At 40.6% G+C, this 19639-nt stretch overlaps 1 protein-coding gene across 3 annotated transcripts in view; it reads right to left on the reverse strand.

Moving 5' to 3' along the window:
• Nucleotides 1-19639, reverse strand: part of edil3a (EGF-like repeats and discoidin I-like domains 3a) — a 115163-nt gene that overhangs the window by 74765 nt on the left and 20759 nt on the right. The window contains exons 2-3 of one of the 3 annotated variants that reach the window (XM_080468291.1): nt 11670-11699; nt 1271-1399 (exon numbers count right to left, since the gene is read on the reverse strand). In XM_080468291.1, coding sequence (XP_080324417.1) covers nt 1271-1399; nt 11670-11699 — 159 coding nt within the window. The remainder of the gene's footprint in view (nt 1-1270; nt 1400-11669; nt 11700-19639) is intronic. The other 2 variants (XM_080468292.1, XM_080468293.1) reach the window with 2 other exon arrangements.

Genomic DNA, 19639 nt, shown 5'->3' on the forward strand with positions numbered 1-19639 from the left:
CCATCTCACGCACAGTTTGCACCATGATACATTAAATCCATTACTTACAAGCACACCTGCGATGAAGGACAACTGTGTTATGTGGGCTAATGCAATGCTCAGCCAAGCACACGCGCAGGTAGGGAAGCCACAGAACTTGGCCTATATATCACAGTGCCGGATTTAGCAAGATTTAGCACTTGAGACAAGCTACGTGCTATTTCCAAATGCTGGGACCCATTCAAAAGGCAGACTATGAATGTGACAGTTTGATACTGTGTGTGTGTGTGTGTGTGTGTGTGTGTGTGTGTGTGTGTGTGTGTGTGTGTGTGTGTGTGTGTGTGTGTGTGTGTGTGTGTGTGTTGTGTGTGTGTGTGTGTGTGTGTGTGTGTGTATCTCTGGTACTAGCTTGTTGATGATGGCTCCCACTGTAAGCTGACCTCAATTTGTTTCCAAGTGATTAATTAGATTTTACAAGGTTTTACATTCAGACATTAAATGAGAGATTTTGTAAGAGCACATTTAAAAAATAAAATGCCCGGACAATAAAAGTAGGTTCACTTTTAAAAGTTGAACATCTTGAAATAAAAACAGTCTGGAATAACAGCTTTCACATTTCCAAGAAAAAGCAACATTGCTGGAATTACCATACAGCCCTTACAATTACATTGAGACATCTTTTAAAGTAGATGATGGGGGTTAACACCAAAGGAACCTGTGCCCGGTGTCTGCATTGAAGATTAGCCTTGAGCAAACTTTCAAGGAATTAAGTTGAAGAGTTCAGACAGTGCGTATGAGTACAGCATAAATAGTAGTGGGGATGAGAACAATGTTCCCAGTCGAACATAAAGTATTATCTCATAGGCAGCAAAAACCTCCTGACACTAACCTTTATTAAGAGCACACTCAACAAAAGAAAGCAGGTTCAGCTTTTCCTTTCTCTACAGACCCACTACCATTTTGCTGAACTGGTCTTTTCAACAAGAATTTATTTTATGTCAGCTCTTCAACATTTGTTCACCTGCTCAAGGTCATTTGTGTTATACAAGGTCCCTAATGAAACTAAGATGCCAGACTTCATTGAAGTATTCCAAAGCAACCATGCCGAGTATGATAATAATCAAATTGCCATAGTTGTGAATGTGGCGTGACTGTCTCCGTGTGTTTGCCCTGTGAAGGACTGGCAATCTTTCCAGAATGTATCATTTCTCTGCATTCCGGTTAAATGAGTGGTGGGATGGACGATTTGATGAGTTGAGATAAAGAAACAAAGTAGAGTGGTCAAACTTACTGTGTTGGCAGTGAACTCCACTGAAGCCTGGTGGACACTTGCAGACATAACCGATGAAAGTGTCGCCCCTGTAGGTCTCACTGATCTCACATGTTCCTCGGTTGTGGCATGGGTTTGGGTGGCAGGGCCCTGTGTGGAAAAACAAGTAAACAGTTTCAGGTTTTCCGTTTGAAGTCGGGATGAAAGCAGTACACTGTGTTGACAGCTTTCACTCCATCATTTCCTGTGATTACAAAAATACACAATAACTAGGTAACGTTTTCTCGCCCTGGTGCAGCCCAATGCATTTCACTGTGAGCGTGAATAAAATGTCTAGTGTCGCGTCAGGAGTGACGTAAACAGACTCTGACAACCAAATCCCACCAGTGAGTCAACACGAAAACACGGCCGCACTGTGTATTGGCTGCGCTTTTGAACACAGTTACAGTGGAAAAGTTTAGATGCATAAATTACACTGTGAGACCTTGTGAGATGGTGTACGGGTAAAACTGTGTGACAGGGAAAACCGAGGATGACAGGAGAGCGGGGAGAGGTTGGCTTTCTCAGACTGCTACTGGTCTCGGTGGTCTAGAGGGCGGCCCAAGGCTCCTTCCAGAGATCACTGAATGTGTCCCCTCAAGGAAAGCAACACTTCATCCTCACAGAGATGAAGCAGCGAGAAAAGACTGGCTGAACCATCATCGAGGTGTAGCGGAAAGCACACGTGTCAAACTGAGAGCACATACACGTGATGAAATTCTGCTTGACTGATCTGACACAGCCGAAAATACAAAAAGAGGCAATTAGTAAGTTATGCATTATGGATGCATTACTGCTTTGTTTTTTGCCAATACAAATATAATCAAATATATATATAATATAAATAGCGCAATATTAGTGGACTTTTATTTACATTTACAGTGAACATTTGTCTCAGAAACTGTGATTGCGTCAGTGTTCGCAGATGCGTTTGTCGCTCCACTGGATGTCACAAACACCTCGCTGGATAATTAATAACTGACCTTCTACCATTGACGCTTTGAATAACAGAAGGTGCACTTCTCCTGCAGTATAGGAGAAGTGCAAGTGTGCAAAATGTCCAGGACACTGCAGAGAGTGAACGTCCTTGATTGCAAACTGTTTGGTGAAGTGACATTAGCTATCAAAACCAGTCATAATCATGTCTCATCACATGTTTCGGGTTTTATTTTTATTGATAGTTGTTGTGAATGAACTCCACAAATTACAGAAGCATTAGGACTAGACTTTTACAACAGGATAAATCAAATACTCGTATAAGTACGGGGTGTGATCAAAGCAGAAGGATGGTTCTGACATGGGGAGTGAGAATGTGTGAAGTTAAATGGCATCAGACAAAAGGAGTGTAAGTGAGGGGACTGTAAAAATATTAACTTCATTATATTAAAACACTGTTGATTTACTGATTTTTATTCCCTAAGGTCATAATAAATTTGAAATATTTAAGTAATGCAGACAATTTTTTCAGCTGTAGTCTAACTGGCAGCTGTCAAAAAAATGTGATTTCTTGGCTAACAACAATAAAATGCAATAAATCCTGAATTCAACCAAAGTTTCTAAAATGGTGAGCTGCACAGAGTGAGTTTAAAGTTGCAGGAGTTTCCCTCTCCACGTGTGAGGGGTGACCCTTCAGCTTCACTGAGATTCTGAAAGACATAATGTGGTTGATTTCGTCTGGTCTGCTAATGGAGTACCGTTAATCACGGCGCAAGTGAGATGAGTTCTATCATGCGCTAAAACTAATCAAGCAGACGGTGGAATACTTTATATGTAAACTTCACCACCCACCAGTCCCTCCCAGCAGATCATACACTTGATATGGCTCAACCAATCTCAAACACGATGGCACTTTTATGTGGAAGTGATATGCTAAGGAGCAGCATTAATTCAATCAAGCATGTTTGTGTATATTTCTGTATATTTCCCTCTGACAGTCTCCAGTCGCAGTGGACACACGTTGCAAACAGATTACACCAGTTCAGTGTTTCCACAGAAAAACAAAGGGTGTTCATGCTTTAACACTGTCCAAGGGTCAGTTCAGCTCACTACACAAAAAGGGTATGAGTCAAACACTAATTTGCAAGGAAATCCATATTCATAGCTTCCAAGAACCCGTGGCCCTGCTGTGCACACGCCACGCCACACCCATTCATCATGAGCATTATGTTCTCTTCAGTGTTTCAGTGAGGAAACACTGGGATGCTTTACCACGACTGAATTCTTTCCTTTGGGATTTAGCACACAAAAGAAAAAATATAAAAAAAAAAAAAGAACTTTTAGAATTACACCCGTGATGATAAATAACGTTGCTTCCGCACCTTTTAATCTCCGTTCAAGTGTTTCATTGTTTAGTTTTACTCTTTCTTCACATAATAGTATCTGTTTGGGACCAATGCTGATAACCAAAGCTTTGAACGAGACTTATTACAAGTAAAGACGGAGCGTATGCAATATACTGCTTCATTGGCAGTGCCCATACCACGGAGTCATATTAATGCCATCTGAAATCTCCCTCAGACTAACCTGCAGCATGGGGCCAGGTGTGATGTAAATGACGCCGGGTTATTGGTTTCATAACTCAAAGGCCTGCCAATAGCTGTCTCAACTTTTAAAAACGTAGCAGTACAACTGCACCCAAGCTGTCAAAACTTCAGGCCGAAGTTAGATGGAAAACTTCAGACATCTCTCGAGTGAAATTAGCTCGACATCAGAGGATTGAAATGTATTGTCTAAAATGGAAGCGCAAGATAAGTGCCTCTCTTAAAAGTTGTCAGAGAAAGGTACAAGAAGAAGCAAAACAAATTTTCTTTTTGGAGGCGTTAAAGAAGAAAAAAAATATTTAAGTATTTTTTTACAAACTGGGTTGTGACAGGACTCTTATTTCATTTTAAGTGATAAGCAACGAGAAGAAGTCTCAAGGGTGAGACTACCATGCCCTCTTAACTCAGTCTGACAAATTAACAGCCATGAGCACAACATTTGACAATGTCAAGTAAACGGCAGCGGCCTTGAATTGTATACTACATCATCGGACCAACCGTTTAAGACTCGCCCCAACCCCCGAAAACATACACTGCCAAGAATCAACTCAGCAAGGAAAATAAATACCATCACTACCCGGTTCATTACTGTTCTCTTGTCGGAATTAGTAGGCCTCTGGATATGAATTAGAAACAAGGCTATCCCCTCGAATCCATGCCATTTCAAAGCCAGGGCCTGTATCAGTAATACGTGAGCAGCAGCGGCTAATCAGTTGAACAGAGTAAAGTATAATAGCTTTCACAGAAGCCCTGCTCTCTGAGGGGGAGGGGGGGAGTGACAGGTTCCAGGGCTGTTTTGATGTGACGATCTATAGTCGTACCCTGCTTTACTGACAGCCTCCCTAATGGATAGCGCATAAAGCAGAAAAAAAAAAAAAAAAGCAGGGAAGGAAAGGCGATGGAGGGGAGGATAGTGAAAGAAGAGAGAGGAAAAGAGAGCTAAATTGAGAGTGCGAGAGAGATTCGGGGAGAGTGTGTTCTGTGTGACAGCTACGTTTGAGTGCAAAACTTTTGGTATAAAAGGCCCCAAAACATTATAAAGCAATATTTCAAAGAGATTGATTTACTGTGATGTATGGAGCTGGATGTCAGCTCAAAACCAAAATAACTTCAAGGTTCTGGAAAGATGGAATATTTTTACACTGAATGTGTAGAAAAAAAAAAGAAGCCCAAACTGGATGGACTGCAAAGCTGTTGCGAGTTGGAATCAAACACACGCACTCATACAGATGTGCTGTTCATTTATTCTCCCATGGGGGCTTATATTTGGTAGAGTAACTCTAAACTCGGTTCTGACTGATACGTCTCTGACATTAACCCTATCTTAAATGCAGTGGTTCTCAAAATGTGGGGCAGACACCCTGTGAGGGGTTTCCAGAGATCTTCGTCTGGGGGGTGGTGGTGGGGGTGGGGTTGGGGTGGGTCCAGCTTCTTCTAAGCAGGATTTCATTCTCATTCATTTATGAGAACAAATCCTGATTCAAACCAGCAAGAAGATGAGTGAGACTTTGAATTGATTAAACAACAAATTTTCTTACTGAATATGTTGTAGGTGTAATGTAGATGAAGGAAAAACATCGAATGTGCTTCCAGAACCTTCCACAAGATGTACAAGAGATTTCAACCTGAAAACATTTCACTATCAGGAGAAGAGTCACGCTGCTTGTTGCTAATCAAACAACCATTGATATCAATATCCTAAAAGGTGCCACAAAGCCCCACCTCTCACTTGGAGTGAGATATAGTGTGACAGTTGGATGCCAAGACCAAAGGCAGTTAAATTCAGCAAATGTCTCTCAAATTACAGTAATACTTTGAAACAAACAAAACCACAAATGCGGATCCATTCTTAGTAAAACACTGCACATCAGCCCATTATCTTGCATTTGTGAATTTCCTTTTTCAGACATAAAATGTTCTTTTATGGCTTTTATTCAATTGATTTCCCATTTCACTCCAACAATTGACATTTTCAACCATAGAAAATGTCTCCATATAGAAATGGATGCAACTGAACCTTGGCTTGCAGAAAAACATGCATTTTTTTTTTCCAGAAAAAAAACAAAAAGAGGGGAAAATGGATGTTGTTTGGAATCAGTGGATGCTCTCCTCACTCCGAAACTTGTGGGATGCATGTCTGCGTGAAACATGTCATGAAAAAACATTGGCACTTTTCTCGTGTGAATGTCAGCTGCTGTTCTGCTGTACCAGCCAACGCTGGCTCAGTGATTGATGTGAGCCCACGTTGCGTCCGGCGCAGGCTCTGAGATTTCTTTTGTGGCTGCGAAGAGAGAACAATCAATCAGCTGGGGAAACCTGACCAATGGTTAAACATGGCGAAGCATCCTTTGTTTCCTTGCAGATCAATCACAAAGACTTGACATTTTCAGGGTTAAAGCTACATATGTGCCCTTACATCGTCGCCGGAAGCTTTCGCAGACGTTCGCTCTCTCTAAACGCACAAGGAATACAGATTTCAATATGAGTAGAGGGATAGTGTCGCATGTGCTCCCAACATTAAAAACTTAGCCCTTTAATGATACCGCGCATTACAGTACTCAATTCTTGACAATGCCAATTGAAGCTGAGAAGCCGGTTAAGACTCACTTCAATTCATAAGAAGGACATAATTAAAAACAAAGCCTCCTGCTCATTGTTTTCAAGAGATATGCTCAGAGAAAACCTTTCTCTATAAAACATGTCAATAACGGTCTTCAGCGCTTGTAAAGACGAATAAGTTCAGAGAAGAAGAAAGACGTGCAGCGACTGAGACACCTAGATTCACCTAATCTCAGTTGTCTTTAGCATTGTGTGGGGTCAAGATTAGGTCGGAACAAAGAATTACTGACTGTTCTTGTTACAGATTTCTGCTGATCCCAGTGAAGTAGGTCAGCTTGAGGAGCCAGCTTAGCATTTACTGTACATCAGCAGCGGAGGAGGAACTTTTAATCAGATACACGTAGCTACCAGCCAGCATCTGCACATAAATCAGGATCTTCTCGACACCTGCACCGATCAACACATATACTCCAGTTAAACCCACAGATTTTAATTCAAAACCTGCACTTTTAGGAGATATCTAAATGACAGGCCAGAAATACCACTCAGTCAACACACATCTGAGGAGGAAGCCGTCATTTCTGAATTCCTGAGGTTCTTTATCTCAGCACAGCGCTGAGTTAACAGTGACAACCAGGCACATCAAGCGCTCTGTTAACCTCTGAATGAGTCTTAAAATAAACACACACAGACATTTTACCTGCCTCCAGAGTATGAAATGTACATTAAAGCTCTTCAGCTTTTAATGTGCACCCAGCCACAACACGGTGAAATCTGACATGGCCTAATTGTGTCAAATCTATTTTAACCCAGCCTCCTTTTCAGTGACGGCTTCACTGGTTCACGGGCTCATGGTCATTGCACCCATCCTGCAACTCAACTGATGAAAGTTGGCACCGAACCACCAATATTACATCAAGGCTCTCAGCATGAGCCGCTGCACGCTCAGGCTTTTAGTGAGCCCTTGGCCTCCTGCGTTTCCTGTGCCCTTGCCACGCCGCCGTTTCAGCCCATCAGCATTTGACAATGTCAGACAAAGAGGTGGAAGCAATAAGAATCATGCAGAAACAAAATACTTTGAGATATGTCAAATAAATATCCCAAGGAAGAGGTCACGCTGAAGATCAGCATTATTTCAGGGCGGTCTAGAAAGAAATGCGGGGACGGAGCCTGTCTTGTTAAAGACTAAATGCCATGAAAATGTCAAATCTGTACTTTGTGTCCCAAGGGTCTCTGGCAAAAAAAAAAAAAAAAGGGGGGGGGGGGGGGGGGGCACCTTCGTGAAGCATATTGCTTCAGAAAGGATGCTCAATTTATCTGAATGAATGAGCTAAATGCTGATAGAGACATTTATTGGGCTCTGTTTTCTAAATGAAATGTAATCATTTATTTCTTCCCTAAATTGGGGATTTGTCAACTAATTGAAACAAAACCTTCATCTGGTTTGCCGAAGCACACAGATGTCCTGGGTGGTGATAGTCTAATGATGGCCAACGCAAGGTAAGCAAAAGGATGTTTTTGAAAGAAAGATTATTTCTGTAAATGAGCGAATTGCAGACATTTCTCCTGGCGTCAGCGCATAACGGATCCATACACATTAGCGGAAAAAGCAACAACGTTAAAGCAGCAGTGTGATGGAAAACTTTAAGGATTAAACTAAACTTCTAGTTGGTTTTTTTGACTCTTTGCCACTTATGTGTTAATAATTTTTCTTTGGGGGGGGGGGGGGGGGGGGACCTGGAGCGATATGAAAATACATAGTTTCTAGGTCACATGCAATTTGTGCAGCCCCTGCAGTCAGCATCGTACGGTGGCAGTTGGTTCATGGAGTCTCCTCAAAGAACTTCAACCTGCGTACCACAGAGACCACTGTAAGCATAAAATCAGCTTTGCTTCATCAATGCCAGGAACACGGTGGATCTGAAGGACTGATGTGAAGCCAACTGCCTGCTGAAAAGTAAGACTTTTCAGTCTGTGAAACATATTTCACACGAAAATGATGCTGCAACACGTAATGAGATTTGATCTCTTAACACACACTCAAGTATCGAGATGTTTATTTTCTGCTCTAATCAATGAAATGGATTATTTGGAACAGAAACATGGCAAATCTAACCACATGAAAATATATCTAAACAAAGTCAGCAGGTTTAGATGCTATGAGTCGGTAAGAAGAAAATGCTCTTTGATAAGTGAATGTTATTGTCTTTCGCACAGACTGAGCTCATCTAGGAAATAAAGTTTTCAACATGAGACAATCTGGGAGGTTCAATGCGGTAAGACTCTATTAAAGTGGAATGATCGCTTAATAATTGAACACAAAGTGCATTCTCATTGTTCGCGAGGAGCTTGAAAAGCTCTGTAAATATTGGATTTGAAAATCCATCACATTTAACAGCTTGTCAATAACAAATGTACACTGTCAACTTTTTGCAAGATTGAAATTGCGGAATCACTTTGTCTCATTAGGTGCGACAGAAGATAGTAAAGCACTTGACTCTTCTGTTCTGCTTTTATCAATATTGTTCGGGATCACCCTCAACTAGGCTGTCACCGTTTCTCTATAATCTATAGAGAGCAGGCAGCTAAATGAATGCATGCCAATGTTCTTTCGATTTTGAAAGTAATCAAAAGAGTTCACCAGATATGCAGAAAGTAATCCCGCTTTTGTGCGGATGAATTGTCGCTGATCAGTTTCTTCACTTCAGTATTCCATTGAGTCCAAGGGGGTAAATTGAAATGACATTTGCTGTCAAGTTAATAAGCAGGTTTTCCCTCTCAACCTCAAACTTTCACTTCTAATTAGTAACTTCAGATGTCCTGTACTGTCGATGGCTGGCTGATGTTTACAGACGCCACAACAATACAATCGCCTCTGCTTAGACGCAGAACACCCACCGGGCCCAAACACAGTCCGGGCTCGATGAAGAGAACTCCCCCAAAACAAAGCATGTGAATATGCTGAGTGAAGATACAATAGGGTGTGAAAGAGCAGCTGATATGCTAAACCTTTTCAAAACTGTCATGAGTAATTTGGCCGTCCGCGTCACCCTGTCCTATTTTCTTTCTCGGTCCAGTTCCGGGTCAGTGGTCGCAAGTCACACCTAATTCAGGTCATTTTTCAATCCGATAATTATTTCTCGGGCTTGTTCGTCACATTCTGTCGCCTCTGGTCTCTTGTGAAATGTGTACTGACGGTACACACAAAACAAGTTTTCAAAGACCTGGGTGAGATGATTTAATGCCGTGTTATCTCTTGATGGGGTACTCCGTTCCAAATATATCAAGTGAAAACTTCAACTTGAAGGAGTTGTGGAGGAGTGTTTCTGTAATTCAAGGCTTTAAAGTCAGTGTAAAAAGTACATGGAAGTTATACAATCACATATCTTGCAAAGTGGTGTAAAACTGACCAAAAGCACATATATTTCACAATTTTCAGTTTTTGAATAAAAATATTGAATACTAAATATGGGGTACAAGACATATTAGGTGCAATGTATAAAAATAGCTACCATCATATGCATCATATGTTTCCTCTGAACACAGTGATTGGCATAATTTACATTTTCTAAAGATAAATGCAGATGCACTAGAAATAAGGAATATGTCGCTAAGGTGAATGGACCAAAAACAACAAAGTGAAAGCCTAAGGGAAATGTTCATTTAGGTTTGAATATTGTATATTAGTAAACAAACTGTATATTTGTTTTTGTATAATTTAAAAGAGTCAGTGACTATATTTTATTAGGCTCAAGCAAAAGAATGAATAACATGTTTAATTTGTGGTCAGTGAACTTCATATTCTACCTGGAGAATTTCATCTGAGCTGTTTATTGAGAGATGATGATCCAAACAGAAAGTCAACTGTGAATTGTGCTTCCTCATATTAAACTTGTGCGATTTTAATTGCTATTTTCAATCATTATTTATACCTTTTAAAGTTCACCTACAGACAAATTGAATAAGTTGTAGCCTCTACATTCGTTTGCAATAGAATAATGTGCCCCGACATGTGACTTTGTGTGTATACAAACATGTAACAAACAATATATACATTTTAATATCTTAACAATGTGATTAGTGTGCGAGATTACACACATCTTTCATCTGCAACAACAAACTACTTTGAATCTTGGGGAATTCTGTCTAATCTAAATAAATCACTCTTGTTTTAACCTTCGTGATCTCAAACAAATCAGCAGGGATTAATATTAATGAAAGACGCATGGAGACACAAGACAATTAGATGCTGAAGATGCACTCAGAATAGGGAAGTTTGTATTCACTTGTATTCCTTCCCTACAATGTGAAGTGACATTTTAATTACATCACTGATGAAGATAAATCAGGTTCTTGTTTACTGTTGTCCTCTGTGGTCTTTCTTTTGTAATAAAACTCTTGTCGCACTTTTATATATCAGTATTTATGAATATCAAGTATGGTCTCCGAGGACTATAGTTTTAAAAGTGCATGTCTGTATGAGGTTCTGTACTTTGTCACCCATTAGATGAAAACACTAAGAGGTGCACACAAGGTCCTTCGGGGTGGGTGTACAATGCACATCAAAAATGATGACGCTAATGGTATGCATTTATAGATGCATAGCATTTCATTCAAAAAAAAAGATCCTAAAATTGTGACAGAATAATGCAGCTGAAATGGACTCTGAAGCAAGCATTATTACACAAGTAATAGGTTTCAAAAGCTGCTCTACATATGATGCTAAGTACTTAGGTATTCAGGATATTTTGCTTGTGATGAAAAACAATCAAAGCAAAAGCAATCACTGGGCCAAATTGGACCGTGAGCATCTGAAAACAATCTCCAGACAAAGACGAGCTGTTTATCAGAGTCACACTATTAGAGAGTTTAAATAGAACTGCCTCATGAACTGAACTATCAAATGATATAATCATGAATGCTGCTGACCAGGCATGATCAAAGAACCACTGCAGGAATTAGAGTGAGTAATGGTGAAAGGACTGGAGGGGCTTGACCAAGATTTAGGAACTGAGAGAGCACTTTCACTCCATTTCACTATCTATCATCTACACACACACACACACACACACACACACACACACACACACACACACACACACACACACACACACACACACACACACACACACACACACACACACACACACACACACACACACACACACACACACACACACACACACACACACACACACACACACACACACACACACACACACACACACACACGAGAGCACACGCAGGGGGAAATCACGTTACCCAGCACAAAAATTTCCCACCTGCTGAAGTTGGTTCCTCACCATCTGCTGCTGTTGAGACACAAAAGAGGGAAAAGAGGGAGGAGGGGAAGAGAGGGAAAAGAATATTAGCTTTATCACAACTATGTCACAGGACCCAGCGATGCAGCTGTATATAGCTCTGCTGATCCAATTATATAATCAATCACACCGTGTGCAACCACAGTGACTGCAGTGACATTTGACATGCAGCGCACTGTATGTGAAGCCAGACGCCGCCGCTACCTGTAGGGTCCAACGCCCTGCCTATTCTCCACACTGCTGTCCGAAATCCATCCTGGCACCATGTCAGAGACCATCCCCCCCATCTGTACACTACGGCTTGGTCAGTTGCCTTTTAATAATATGTGTTCATCATTCTGGACCAGTGTAGGATTAGCCCCTGTGGCATAAATGCTTACTAGCAGCATCCCTGGTTTCCAAGCCCTACTCCAGCTCTGTGGCTAAAGATTTGGCCTGTCTACCATCATTACCTCAGCCCTCCATCTCCATCATTGCTTGTAAAATTGCTCCAAAAAAAATTAATAAAAAATGTGCCTGAGAGCTGGATTTGGCAACAGGGGCAGCAAAACCAAGGGCATCAGATGCATGGCATGACAAATAAGATGGCCGTTATTGCTGCGTATGACGAGAGATACATTAATTTGGAAGAATAGATGGGGGGGCATAGACAGGAAGACTACAATGTACTGGCCTACAGACGACATTAACTATGCATGTGTGCAATTTCTCAGTAGCTAACAATGCTGCTTTCTTAATTAAAGTAAGATTCAATGTCATGTACATGTTTTCATCTACAGCACTGAATACTAATTAGACATTAGCATAGAGGGAAGGGTTAGGCCTCATAGATAATATTATGGACAGAGAGTTATGGAAATCCTGAGTTTCATATAGCTGCGAATGAAAGTAAACACATCTGAGAGAACTATTCAAGCCTCATTTTTAATGCTGACATTGAAAAACCCAAAAAGATTTTTTACTTCTTAACAAAGCATACATCAGTACTCAGTCAGTGCCACGGGTCCCTGTAGGTTTTTTTATATGTTAAAATCAAATAATAAAAAAACAAAAAAACAAAGAAGCCTGCTCAAACAGGGTGTTAAGAAATCGGATCCAGATTTTGTAATTTAATGATGTACTCAATAGTTGGGCAGGGTCAGCATTCAGTTTGTGCAATTTGTAAATTAATTAGAGGGGGGGGGGGGGGGGGGTTCCAACAGCCGTTAACAGCAAAATCTTACATTAAGAACACTGGTTGAACTACTCATTAACACAAAAGGCTAACTGACAAACACATTGCAGCAACTTCACGTATTCAGGCATGTAGACATGGCCAATATTAGCATGAGAATGGAGAAGAAATGTGATTTAAGCGATTTTGAACTGGTACAGTTGTCGATTGCCAGACAGCCAGGTATGACTTTTTCACACACAACAATCTCTACATTTTACAAAAGATGACCTGAAGAAGAGACAATTTCCTGTGAGCAGCAGTTATCCGGGCAGAAATGCCTTGTTGATGCCAAAGGTCAGAGGAGAGTGGCCAGACTGGTTCATCATGACAGAAAGGTAACAGTAAGTCAAATAACCACTCTCTCCCTCCCAGGTATGCAGAGCACCATCCCATTGACACTTGAAGCTGATGGGCTACAGCAGCAGGAGACCAGACTGGGTGTCACTGTTATCAGGTAAGAACAGTTCAGTTTCCCCAAAATTGGATAATAGAAAAATTGGGAAAATGTTGCCTGGGCTGATGAGTCTCTTTTTCTGCTACGATATAAGGACGGTCGGGTCAAGGTTTGACGTAAACGACTTGAAAGCATGAATCCATCCTGCCCTGTGTCAAAGGTTTATATTTTCGCTTGGTATCACGTGAGCATGCTTTAAACACCACAGTCAGAATCAGCAGATCTCTGTTCTATAGAGCACCTCTGAATGTTAGAACAAGACATTCACATTGTGGAGGTTCAGCAGACCATTCTGCAGCAACTGTGTGAAAACGATGTCAATAATGGACCAAAATGTGTACAGCACCTTACTGAATACATTGCAAGAGATTGATTAAGGCAATTCTGAGGACAAAATGGGATTTAACCTGGTACAAGCAAGGTGTATACATAAGAATATTAGCTTTATCACAATTATGTGATACACATTTCCAGTAATGTGGCTGCTGAGTGTTTGTTCCACAGTAATAAAGATAATCCAGCAGATGTAGGGATTGTTTACCAGTGGAAGACATTATGTCAGTCAAACACAGAAGAATCATCTAAATTTTTAGCTCAAACACAACAGTGATAAACAGACATGGCTGAAGAGAGAGCGGCGACCCGTAACCCTGCTGTAAATGTAGAGAAAGCTTTAACTGAAGTCACACAGAACCGAAGCCAAGCACTTTCTCAACCTCTCGACAGTCTGGCAGCAGAAGCTCTCTTTTGTGTTTTCCCATGCACATTGGCCAATGTAATCCCCACACCAAGCACATTCCACGCTTCAGTTAGTGTGGGTTTTTTTTTTTTTTTTTCTGCCATTTCCTCTTCTCACTTACCATAAGGGTCAAGATGCACATTTGCAAAGCCTCAAACACATACGGTAGACAACCCCACAAAACAATACCGCACTCGTGAAAAGAAAGCAGAAAAAGCAAACATATGCCTTCGAGTGCAGACAACTATTCACACCCACACATAAATACACATGCTGAGAGATAGAGCTACATAAAAGGAAAACTTAGCTTTTGTTTATACAAGTGCTGAAGTGGTGAATCATAAGAGTGCCTAAAAAAACTAGTGCAAACAACTAGGATGGTGAAATACCTCTTGCTATAGTGTTCTCTGAAGATTAGTCATAGCATCAAACACGGGCTGCATCAACATACATGTCTTACTTCTTATCGGAATATATGTGGATAATAATCTACTGATGCCAGTTAAAAACACATTTAATGTCTGTGTGAATCCAGAACCAATTGAAGTGTGGCAGGTAAGTCCTCATAAAGCTACCAGCATGGATCAACGTGATCTGAAGGGCATCTATATATACTGAAATGTGGCCGTTGAAATCACCTATTGTCCCGGATAAAAAATGTAACATCATTACAGAGGGGTTCACAAGGTGTATGGGATGTGTGTGATGATAAACATGGTACAGAGTTTCTGTAGCAGTCACATGTTATGTCACATTTTTGTGGGACAGTAGATGAATTACCAGCTTTGTCTCAAGTCTTGCCAGCATAAACACTGACATTAAAAGTGGGCGTTCTAAAGATAATTTGTTTATATGTGGCAATACAGTTTCTAAACAACTGTTTGTCAAGACTTGTGATGTTAAAATCAAATAAAAGGGAAATCGGGTAAGTAGTACAAATTCCTGTACTTTGTATCTAAACACATTAACAATCTGAAATAACCAAACTCGTGTTTCATTTAAAACAACTACAAGACACTTAACATTTTATATCCACCATTAAATAGTATTAAAAATCAAAGTTACATTGCTGACCAATATGCCACATATAATACATAGAAAATCTACAAGCATGTGTGCAGGACATTTGTTTTAGCTCCACCTTAAGGCCTACCGAACAATGTCTGGACTAGAGTAATATGAAGTGTGACGTCTGCTAGTTACAGGCCATTTAATTTTCATCTTCACATTTTGGTATCCCGAAGCCTCTAAAAAGCACATTTAAGCACATCTCTTGGCTCACAGTTGCATTGAGCGCAACATGAGGTGTGGAAATCATTTTAACCAATCTAAACCATACAGTGAAGGTGTGGTGAATATTAACAATGCATGGGACACTGTGTGAATAGACAAGTGGCTTATGGCTCTGCTGATGGTGCATGAGGTTTGTGCCAACACATTGGCAGCTGTATGTTTTCTGCTCTGCTTTGCACTCACACATATAGCAGCAGTAACTTCATTTCAACTGAGATGAGGACACACCTTGTGCGGATCTTGGAGCAGATAAAATCTGGGAATCTGCTATAATTTTAGAGGTGAGATTTGTTGCAAAAGTACTTTCCTTGGTTGGGAAATGTGCCTTTACACACAGTAACACACAAATTGGCACTCCAAAAAATGTAGAACAATGAACATCCAATTACAGAAGGAGACAAATGTGGGGTTTTTTTTATAATCTTTTATTTTTTATTCCTTTGAGCCACAAGGTGCAAAACGCCTGAATCACCCTGAACATAACATAGCGTGCTTTCGACTGTTAAAAAGAACCCCATAGCATTTTTCTTGAAGTAGTAATGCCAGGTGTCAAAAGTGTAAGGAAATACGATATTTCTGGTCAATTATATATACAGTAAACAAACGAGTAGCCCAGCAGAGATGACAATACCAAACATATCGAGCCAGTTTGTACAATAAACACTTAAACGTACGTGCGTCTTGAAACTGCTTTAATATATTTGTAAAACATGAAAGGTTTATAAGACGACTTATTTAAATGGCCCCTCTTCTTTCCCACGAGAAAGTCCTCTCCGTTGCAAGATAAGCCCCCATCCTGGAATATATTGGTTTAATCTGACTGACAGCCAGGAGGCAGTAATAACCATCCATAATCTAAATAGGAACCAGGCAGCCCGTCCAGCACAGGACTGATATGACCTCAAGGTGTTCGGTGGAGATAGAGGAGTGAGTGCACAGGACGGACAAGTATGAAAACCCTACAAAAAGCGCACCTACAGTGCAAATAGTGTAGGGACGAGGATACACATACATAATGCAAAACAAAAATGGCAGTTGTTTTCATGTGAGTTATCTTTCATTATATATATATAGATTATAGATATAGATATATATAGATATATATATATATATATAGATAGATAGATAGTTATATTGGGCTTATTTCTGAAAGAAATGAAAGAAATGACAACATGAAGTGCCTTTTTACTGGTACCAGCACAAAGATACTGTATGTCACAAGCTGCTATCAAATCTAAGTGAATGGCACAAATTCTGCTCCTATATCTCCATTGACTTGAAGGTTCACAGTCCAAAACATGCAATGTTTTTGTATGAGGTAATGAGAGCACAGAGGCTCACTTGAAATGAATGAAAGTGTGAAATGCATTTTGGATCTCCTCAGATAAACCACGTGATCCCAATTTCACAAGCTGACAGACACCTCGAGATGGAATCGGCGAAGGTGAGAGGGAACGAGGAAAGAGACACCAGAACCTGTAACACAATTTATCCAACAAGTAAACCAAATAAAACCTGCAGTATTCGACACTGTGTGGTAGAATAAGTCACCCGTTGATGCAACAAAAGCAAAAACAAGACAAGAGCCTTTCGTCTGACATGTGGCATATTGCCTTAAAAAAAAAAAAAAAACTGTCATCTAATCCGTGGCTGTGTATTTCTTTGTCTTTGTTGTGTAGATCACAAATGGAAAACAACATTTTTATATGGTACTCCTTATCAATCCAAAATATCAATCCAACTAGTGGACGAAGTGATGAGATTGACGGTGTGAACATCGAAAAAGGCAAAGTTGAATGGCTTTATGAGACGCATGTTCATCTTCATGTTTATTTATCAGGAAATACAAACAATTTAAAGATGTTGGTTCATTTGGCGTAACATGAGGAAATTAAAACACTTTGATTGTTTTGAGTGGGATGGAGTTGCATAAAACATTTCATGCAGCTTTTTCTTTCCGCTCTTTTTTCCATCAGTATTAGCATTACATTTATGACCTCTGAATACTGTCCTGATAAAAGCAACACCATTGTTTAGTTGTACCGACACTGTGTCTGGGTGAGGGGTCAACACAGCGATTGCATTAACTATAATTATGATGGCAGTGCATTACTTAGTCGTTTGGCGCTGATGTCTGCTGCCTGATACAGTATTTGATGGAAACGACCTGAGGGACATTTTAAATCCTGAAGGGGGGTCGAGAGTTTATTTAATGTTAGCTATTTGCATGTCTCAAGTTTTTGACTGCATGGTGGTGTGGTGATTAGCACTCTTGCCTCATGGTGAGAATGTCAGCGGTTTGAATACAGGTTAGACGGAGTTGGCTTTCAGATACTTTGATACTTTGATACTGTGTGTGTGTGTGTGTGTGTGTGTGTGTGTGTGTGTGTGTGTGTGTGTGTGTGTGTGTGTGTGTGTGTGTGTGTGTGTGTGTGTGTGTGTGTGTGTGTGTGTGTGTGTGTGTGTGTGTGTGTGTGTGTGTGTGTGTGTGTGTGAGAGAGACTGGACGGATTAGGATTTTGACATTCAGAGTAGGCGCTGGCTGACTGTCCCTCATATCCAGTTTTTGGTTTTTTTTCTACTCTCTATAAAGTTTGAAGAGATAACAAAATAATACTGAAAGTTCACTTGCGACCAACAGTTTTATGTGTGAGCATTACCACCTCCAAAACAATGTGGTTGTGATTTACGGCACAAACCCAACACTATGAGATGAACACACGTAAAACTGAATTCCACCATGGCTCCGTTAAAGCTCATCACGCTTACCTTCATGGGCCAGTCGGTAGTGACAAAGTCAAAAACAATCCGGGTAATGGATCGTATCCCCATTTAGCGCTGGAGCATCAAGAATGACAGTTTGCTGTCACTGCTAATGCTGGCAGCCGAGACACCCCCTCGCTGGGGCTGACAAATCCTGTTTATGTCTGTCAAGTGTCTTTGGTTATAAATTTGAAGCGCCGCAACTTTTGGAGGAGTTTTCATGTTTCTTTTTTTTTTTTGGCAACAAGTAGGAGACACGGGTTTGTTTTAATCGGCATACAGTAGCATGAAAACAGACACTCCATAAAATTATCACACAAACCACTTTAATGTGCCACAAATCTGCATTTAATTAGTGCATGACTTGAGTTGCAGTTCAAGATGTTCCATGTGTTTTCAGCCATAAAAGAGCAGCATTAATCATCACAATCAACTTTGCAGGCAGCTGCAGAGTGGGGATGTCATAAATTGTTAGACACAATTTGAAATGGTAATTGTGGGTTAGGGTTATCACATACATAAGTGCAATTCAGCCACTAAAGTTTTAATGACACACGGCAAGTTTATTCGAAAAGATATTTTGCAGTGGTGAAATTTAACAGACACTTGAGACTTTTTTTTTGTGTGTTTATTTCTCATAAAGAGAGTTGCAGAACCTGGTCCAATAACGCAATTCAGAACATACGGATGCTTTTACATTTTGTCTGACAGGAAATATAAAAAAAAAAAAATGTGTAAAGCGACTTGTTGCAAATGACGATTCAGTTCCAGTCACCGGAGAAGATTCTGCAGTATGTGTACACGTGTGGCATTAGCCCTACAGATAGTTATCACCTGTCCCTGTAGCCCCGCTACCACCAGACACAGACACAGACACAGACACAGACACAGACACAGACACAGACACACACACACACACACACACACACACACACACACACACACACACACACACACACACACACACACACACACACACACACACACACACACACACACACACACACACACACGTGTTAGCGGATGCTCATTGCACATCTATCTCCCACATAACATCACCCTTAAAACTGTTTGTTCCATCACAGCGGTGCTTATTAACGTTAAATCATCTTGCTATGGAGTGGGTGGCAAACTGTGAAATGACTCACGGACACAACACCAACAATAATTAGGGAGGCATTGTTCAGGCGCTTCCTTATCATTAGTTGTCTTCCAACTAATGACAAGGAAGTGCAAGTCGCATCCCCCTTTCCATCAAGTGGGATGGCAAACACCACCTCTTAGTAAGTAAATAACCCATCAATCCTCATTGTACTTTTGTTGTCAGTGAAGCACATGGGCAGGGAGAAGTCTCCCATTAATGAGTGGCTCTTTGACATGTGATTTCAGAGAAAGAAGAAGAAAAAAAAAAAAAGTGTCCCACCAGATTAGGACCATGGATTTTATTTTGTCACAACTCACCTGAC

Source organism: Lipophrys pholis (assembly GCF_963383615.2).
Source record: "Lipophrys pholis genome assembly, chromosome: 7".
In the NCBI taxonomy this organism is placed as follows: Eukaryota; Metazoa; Chordata; class Actinopteri; order Blenniiformes; family Blenniidae; genus Lipophrys; species Lipophrys pholis.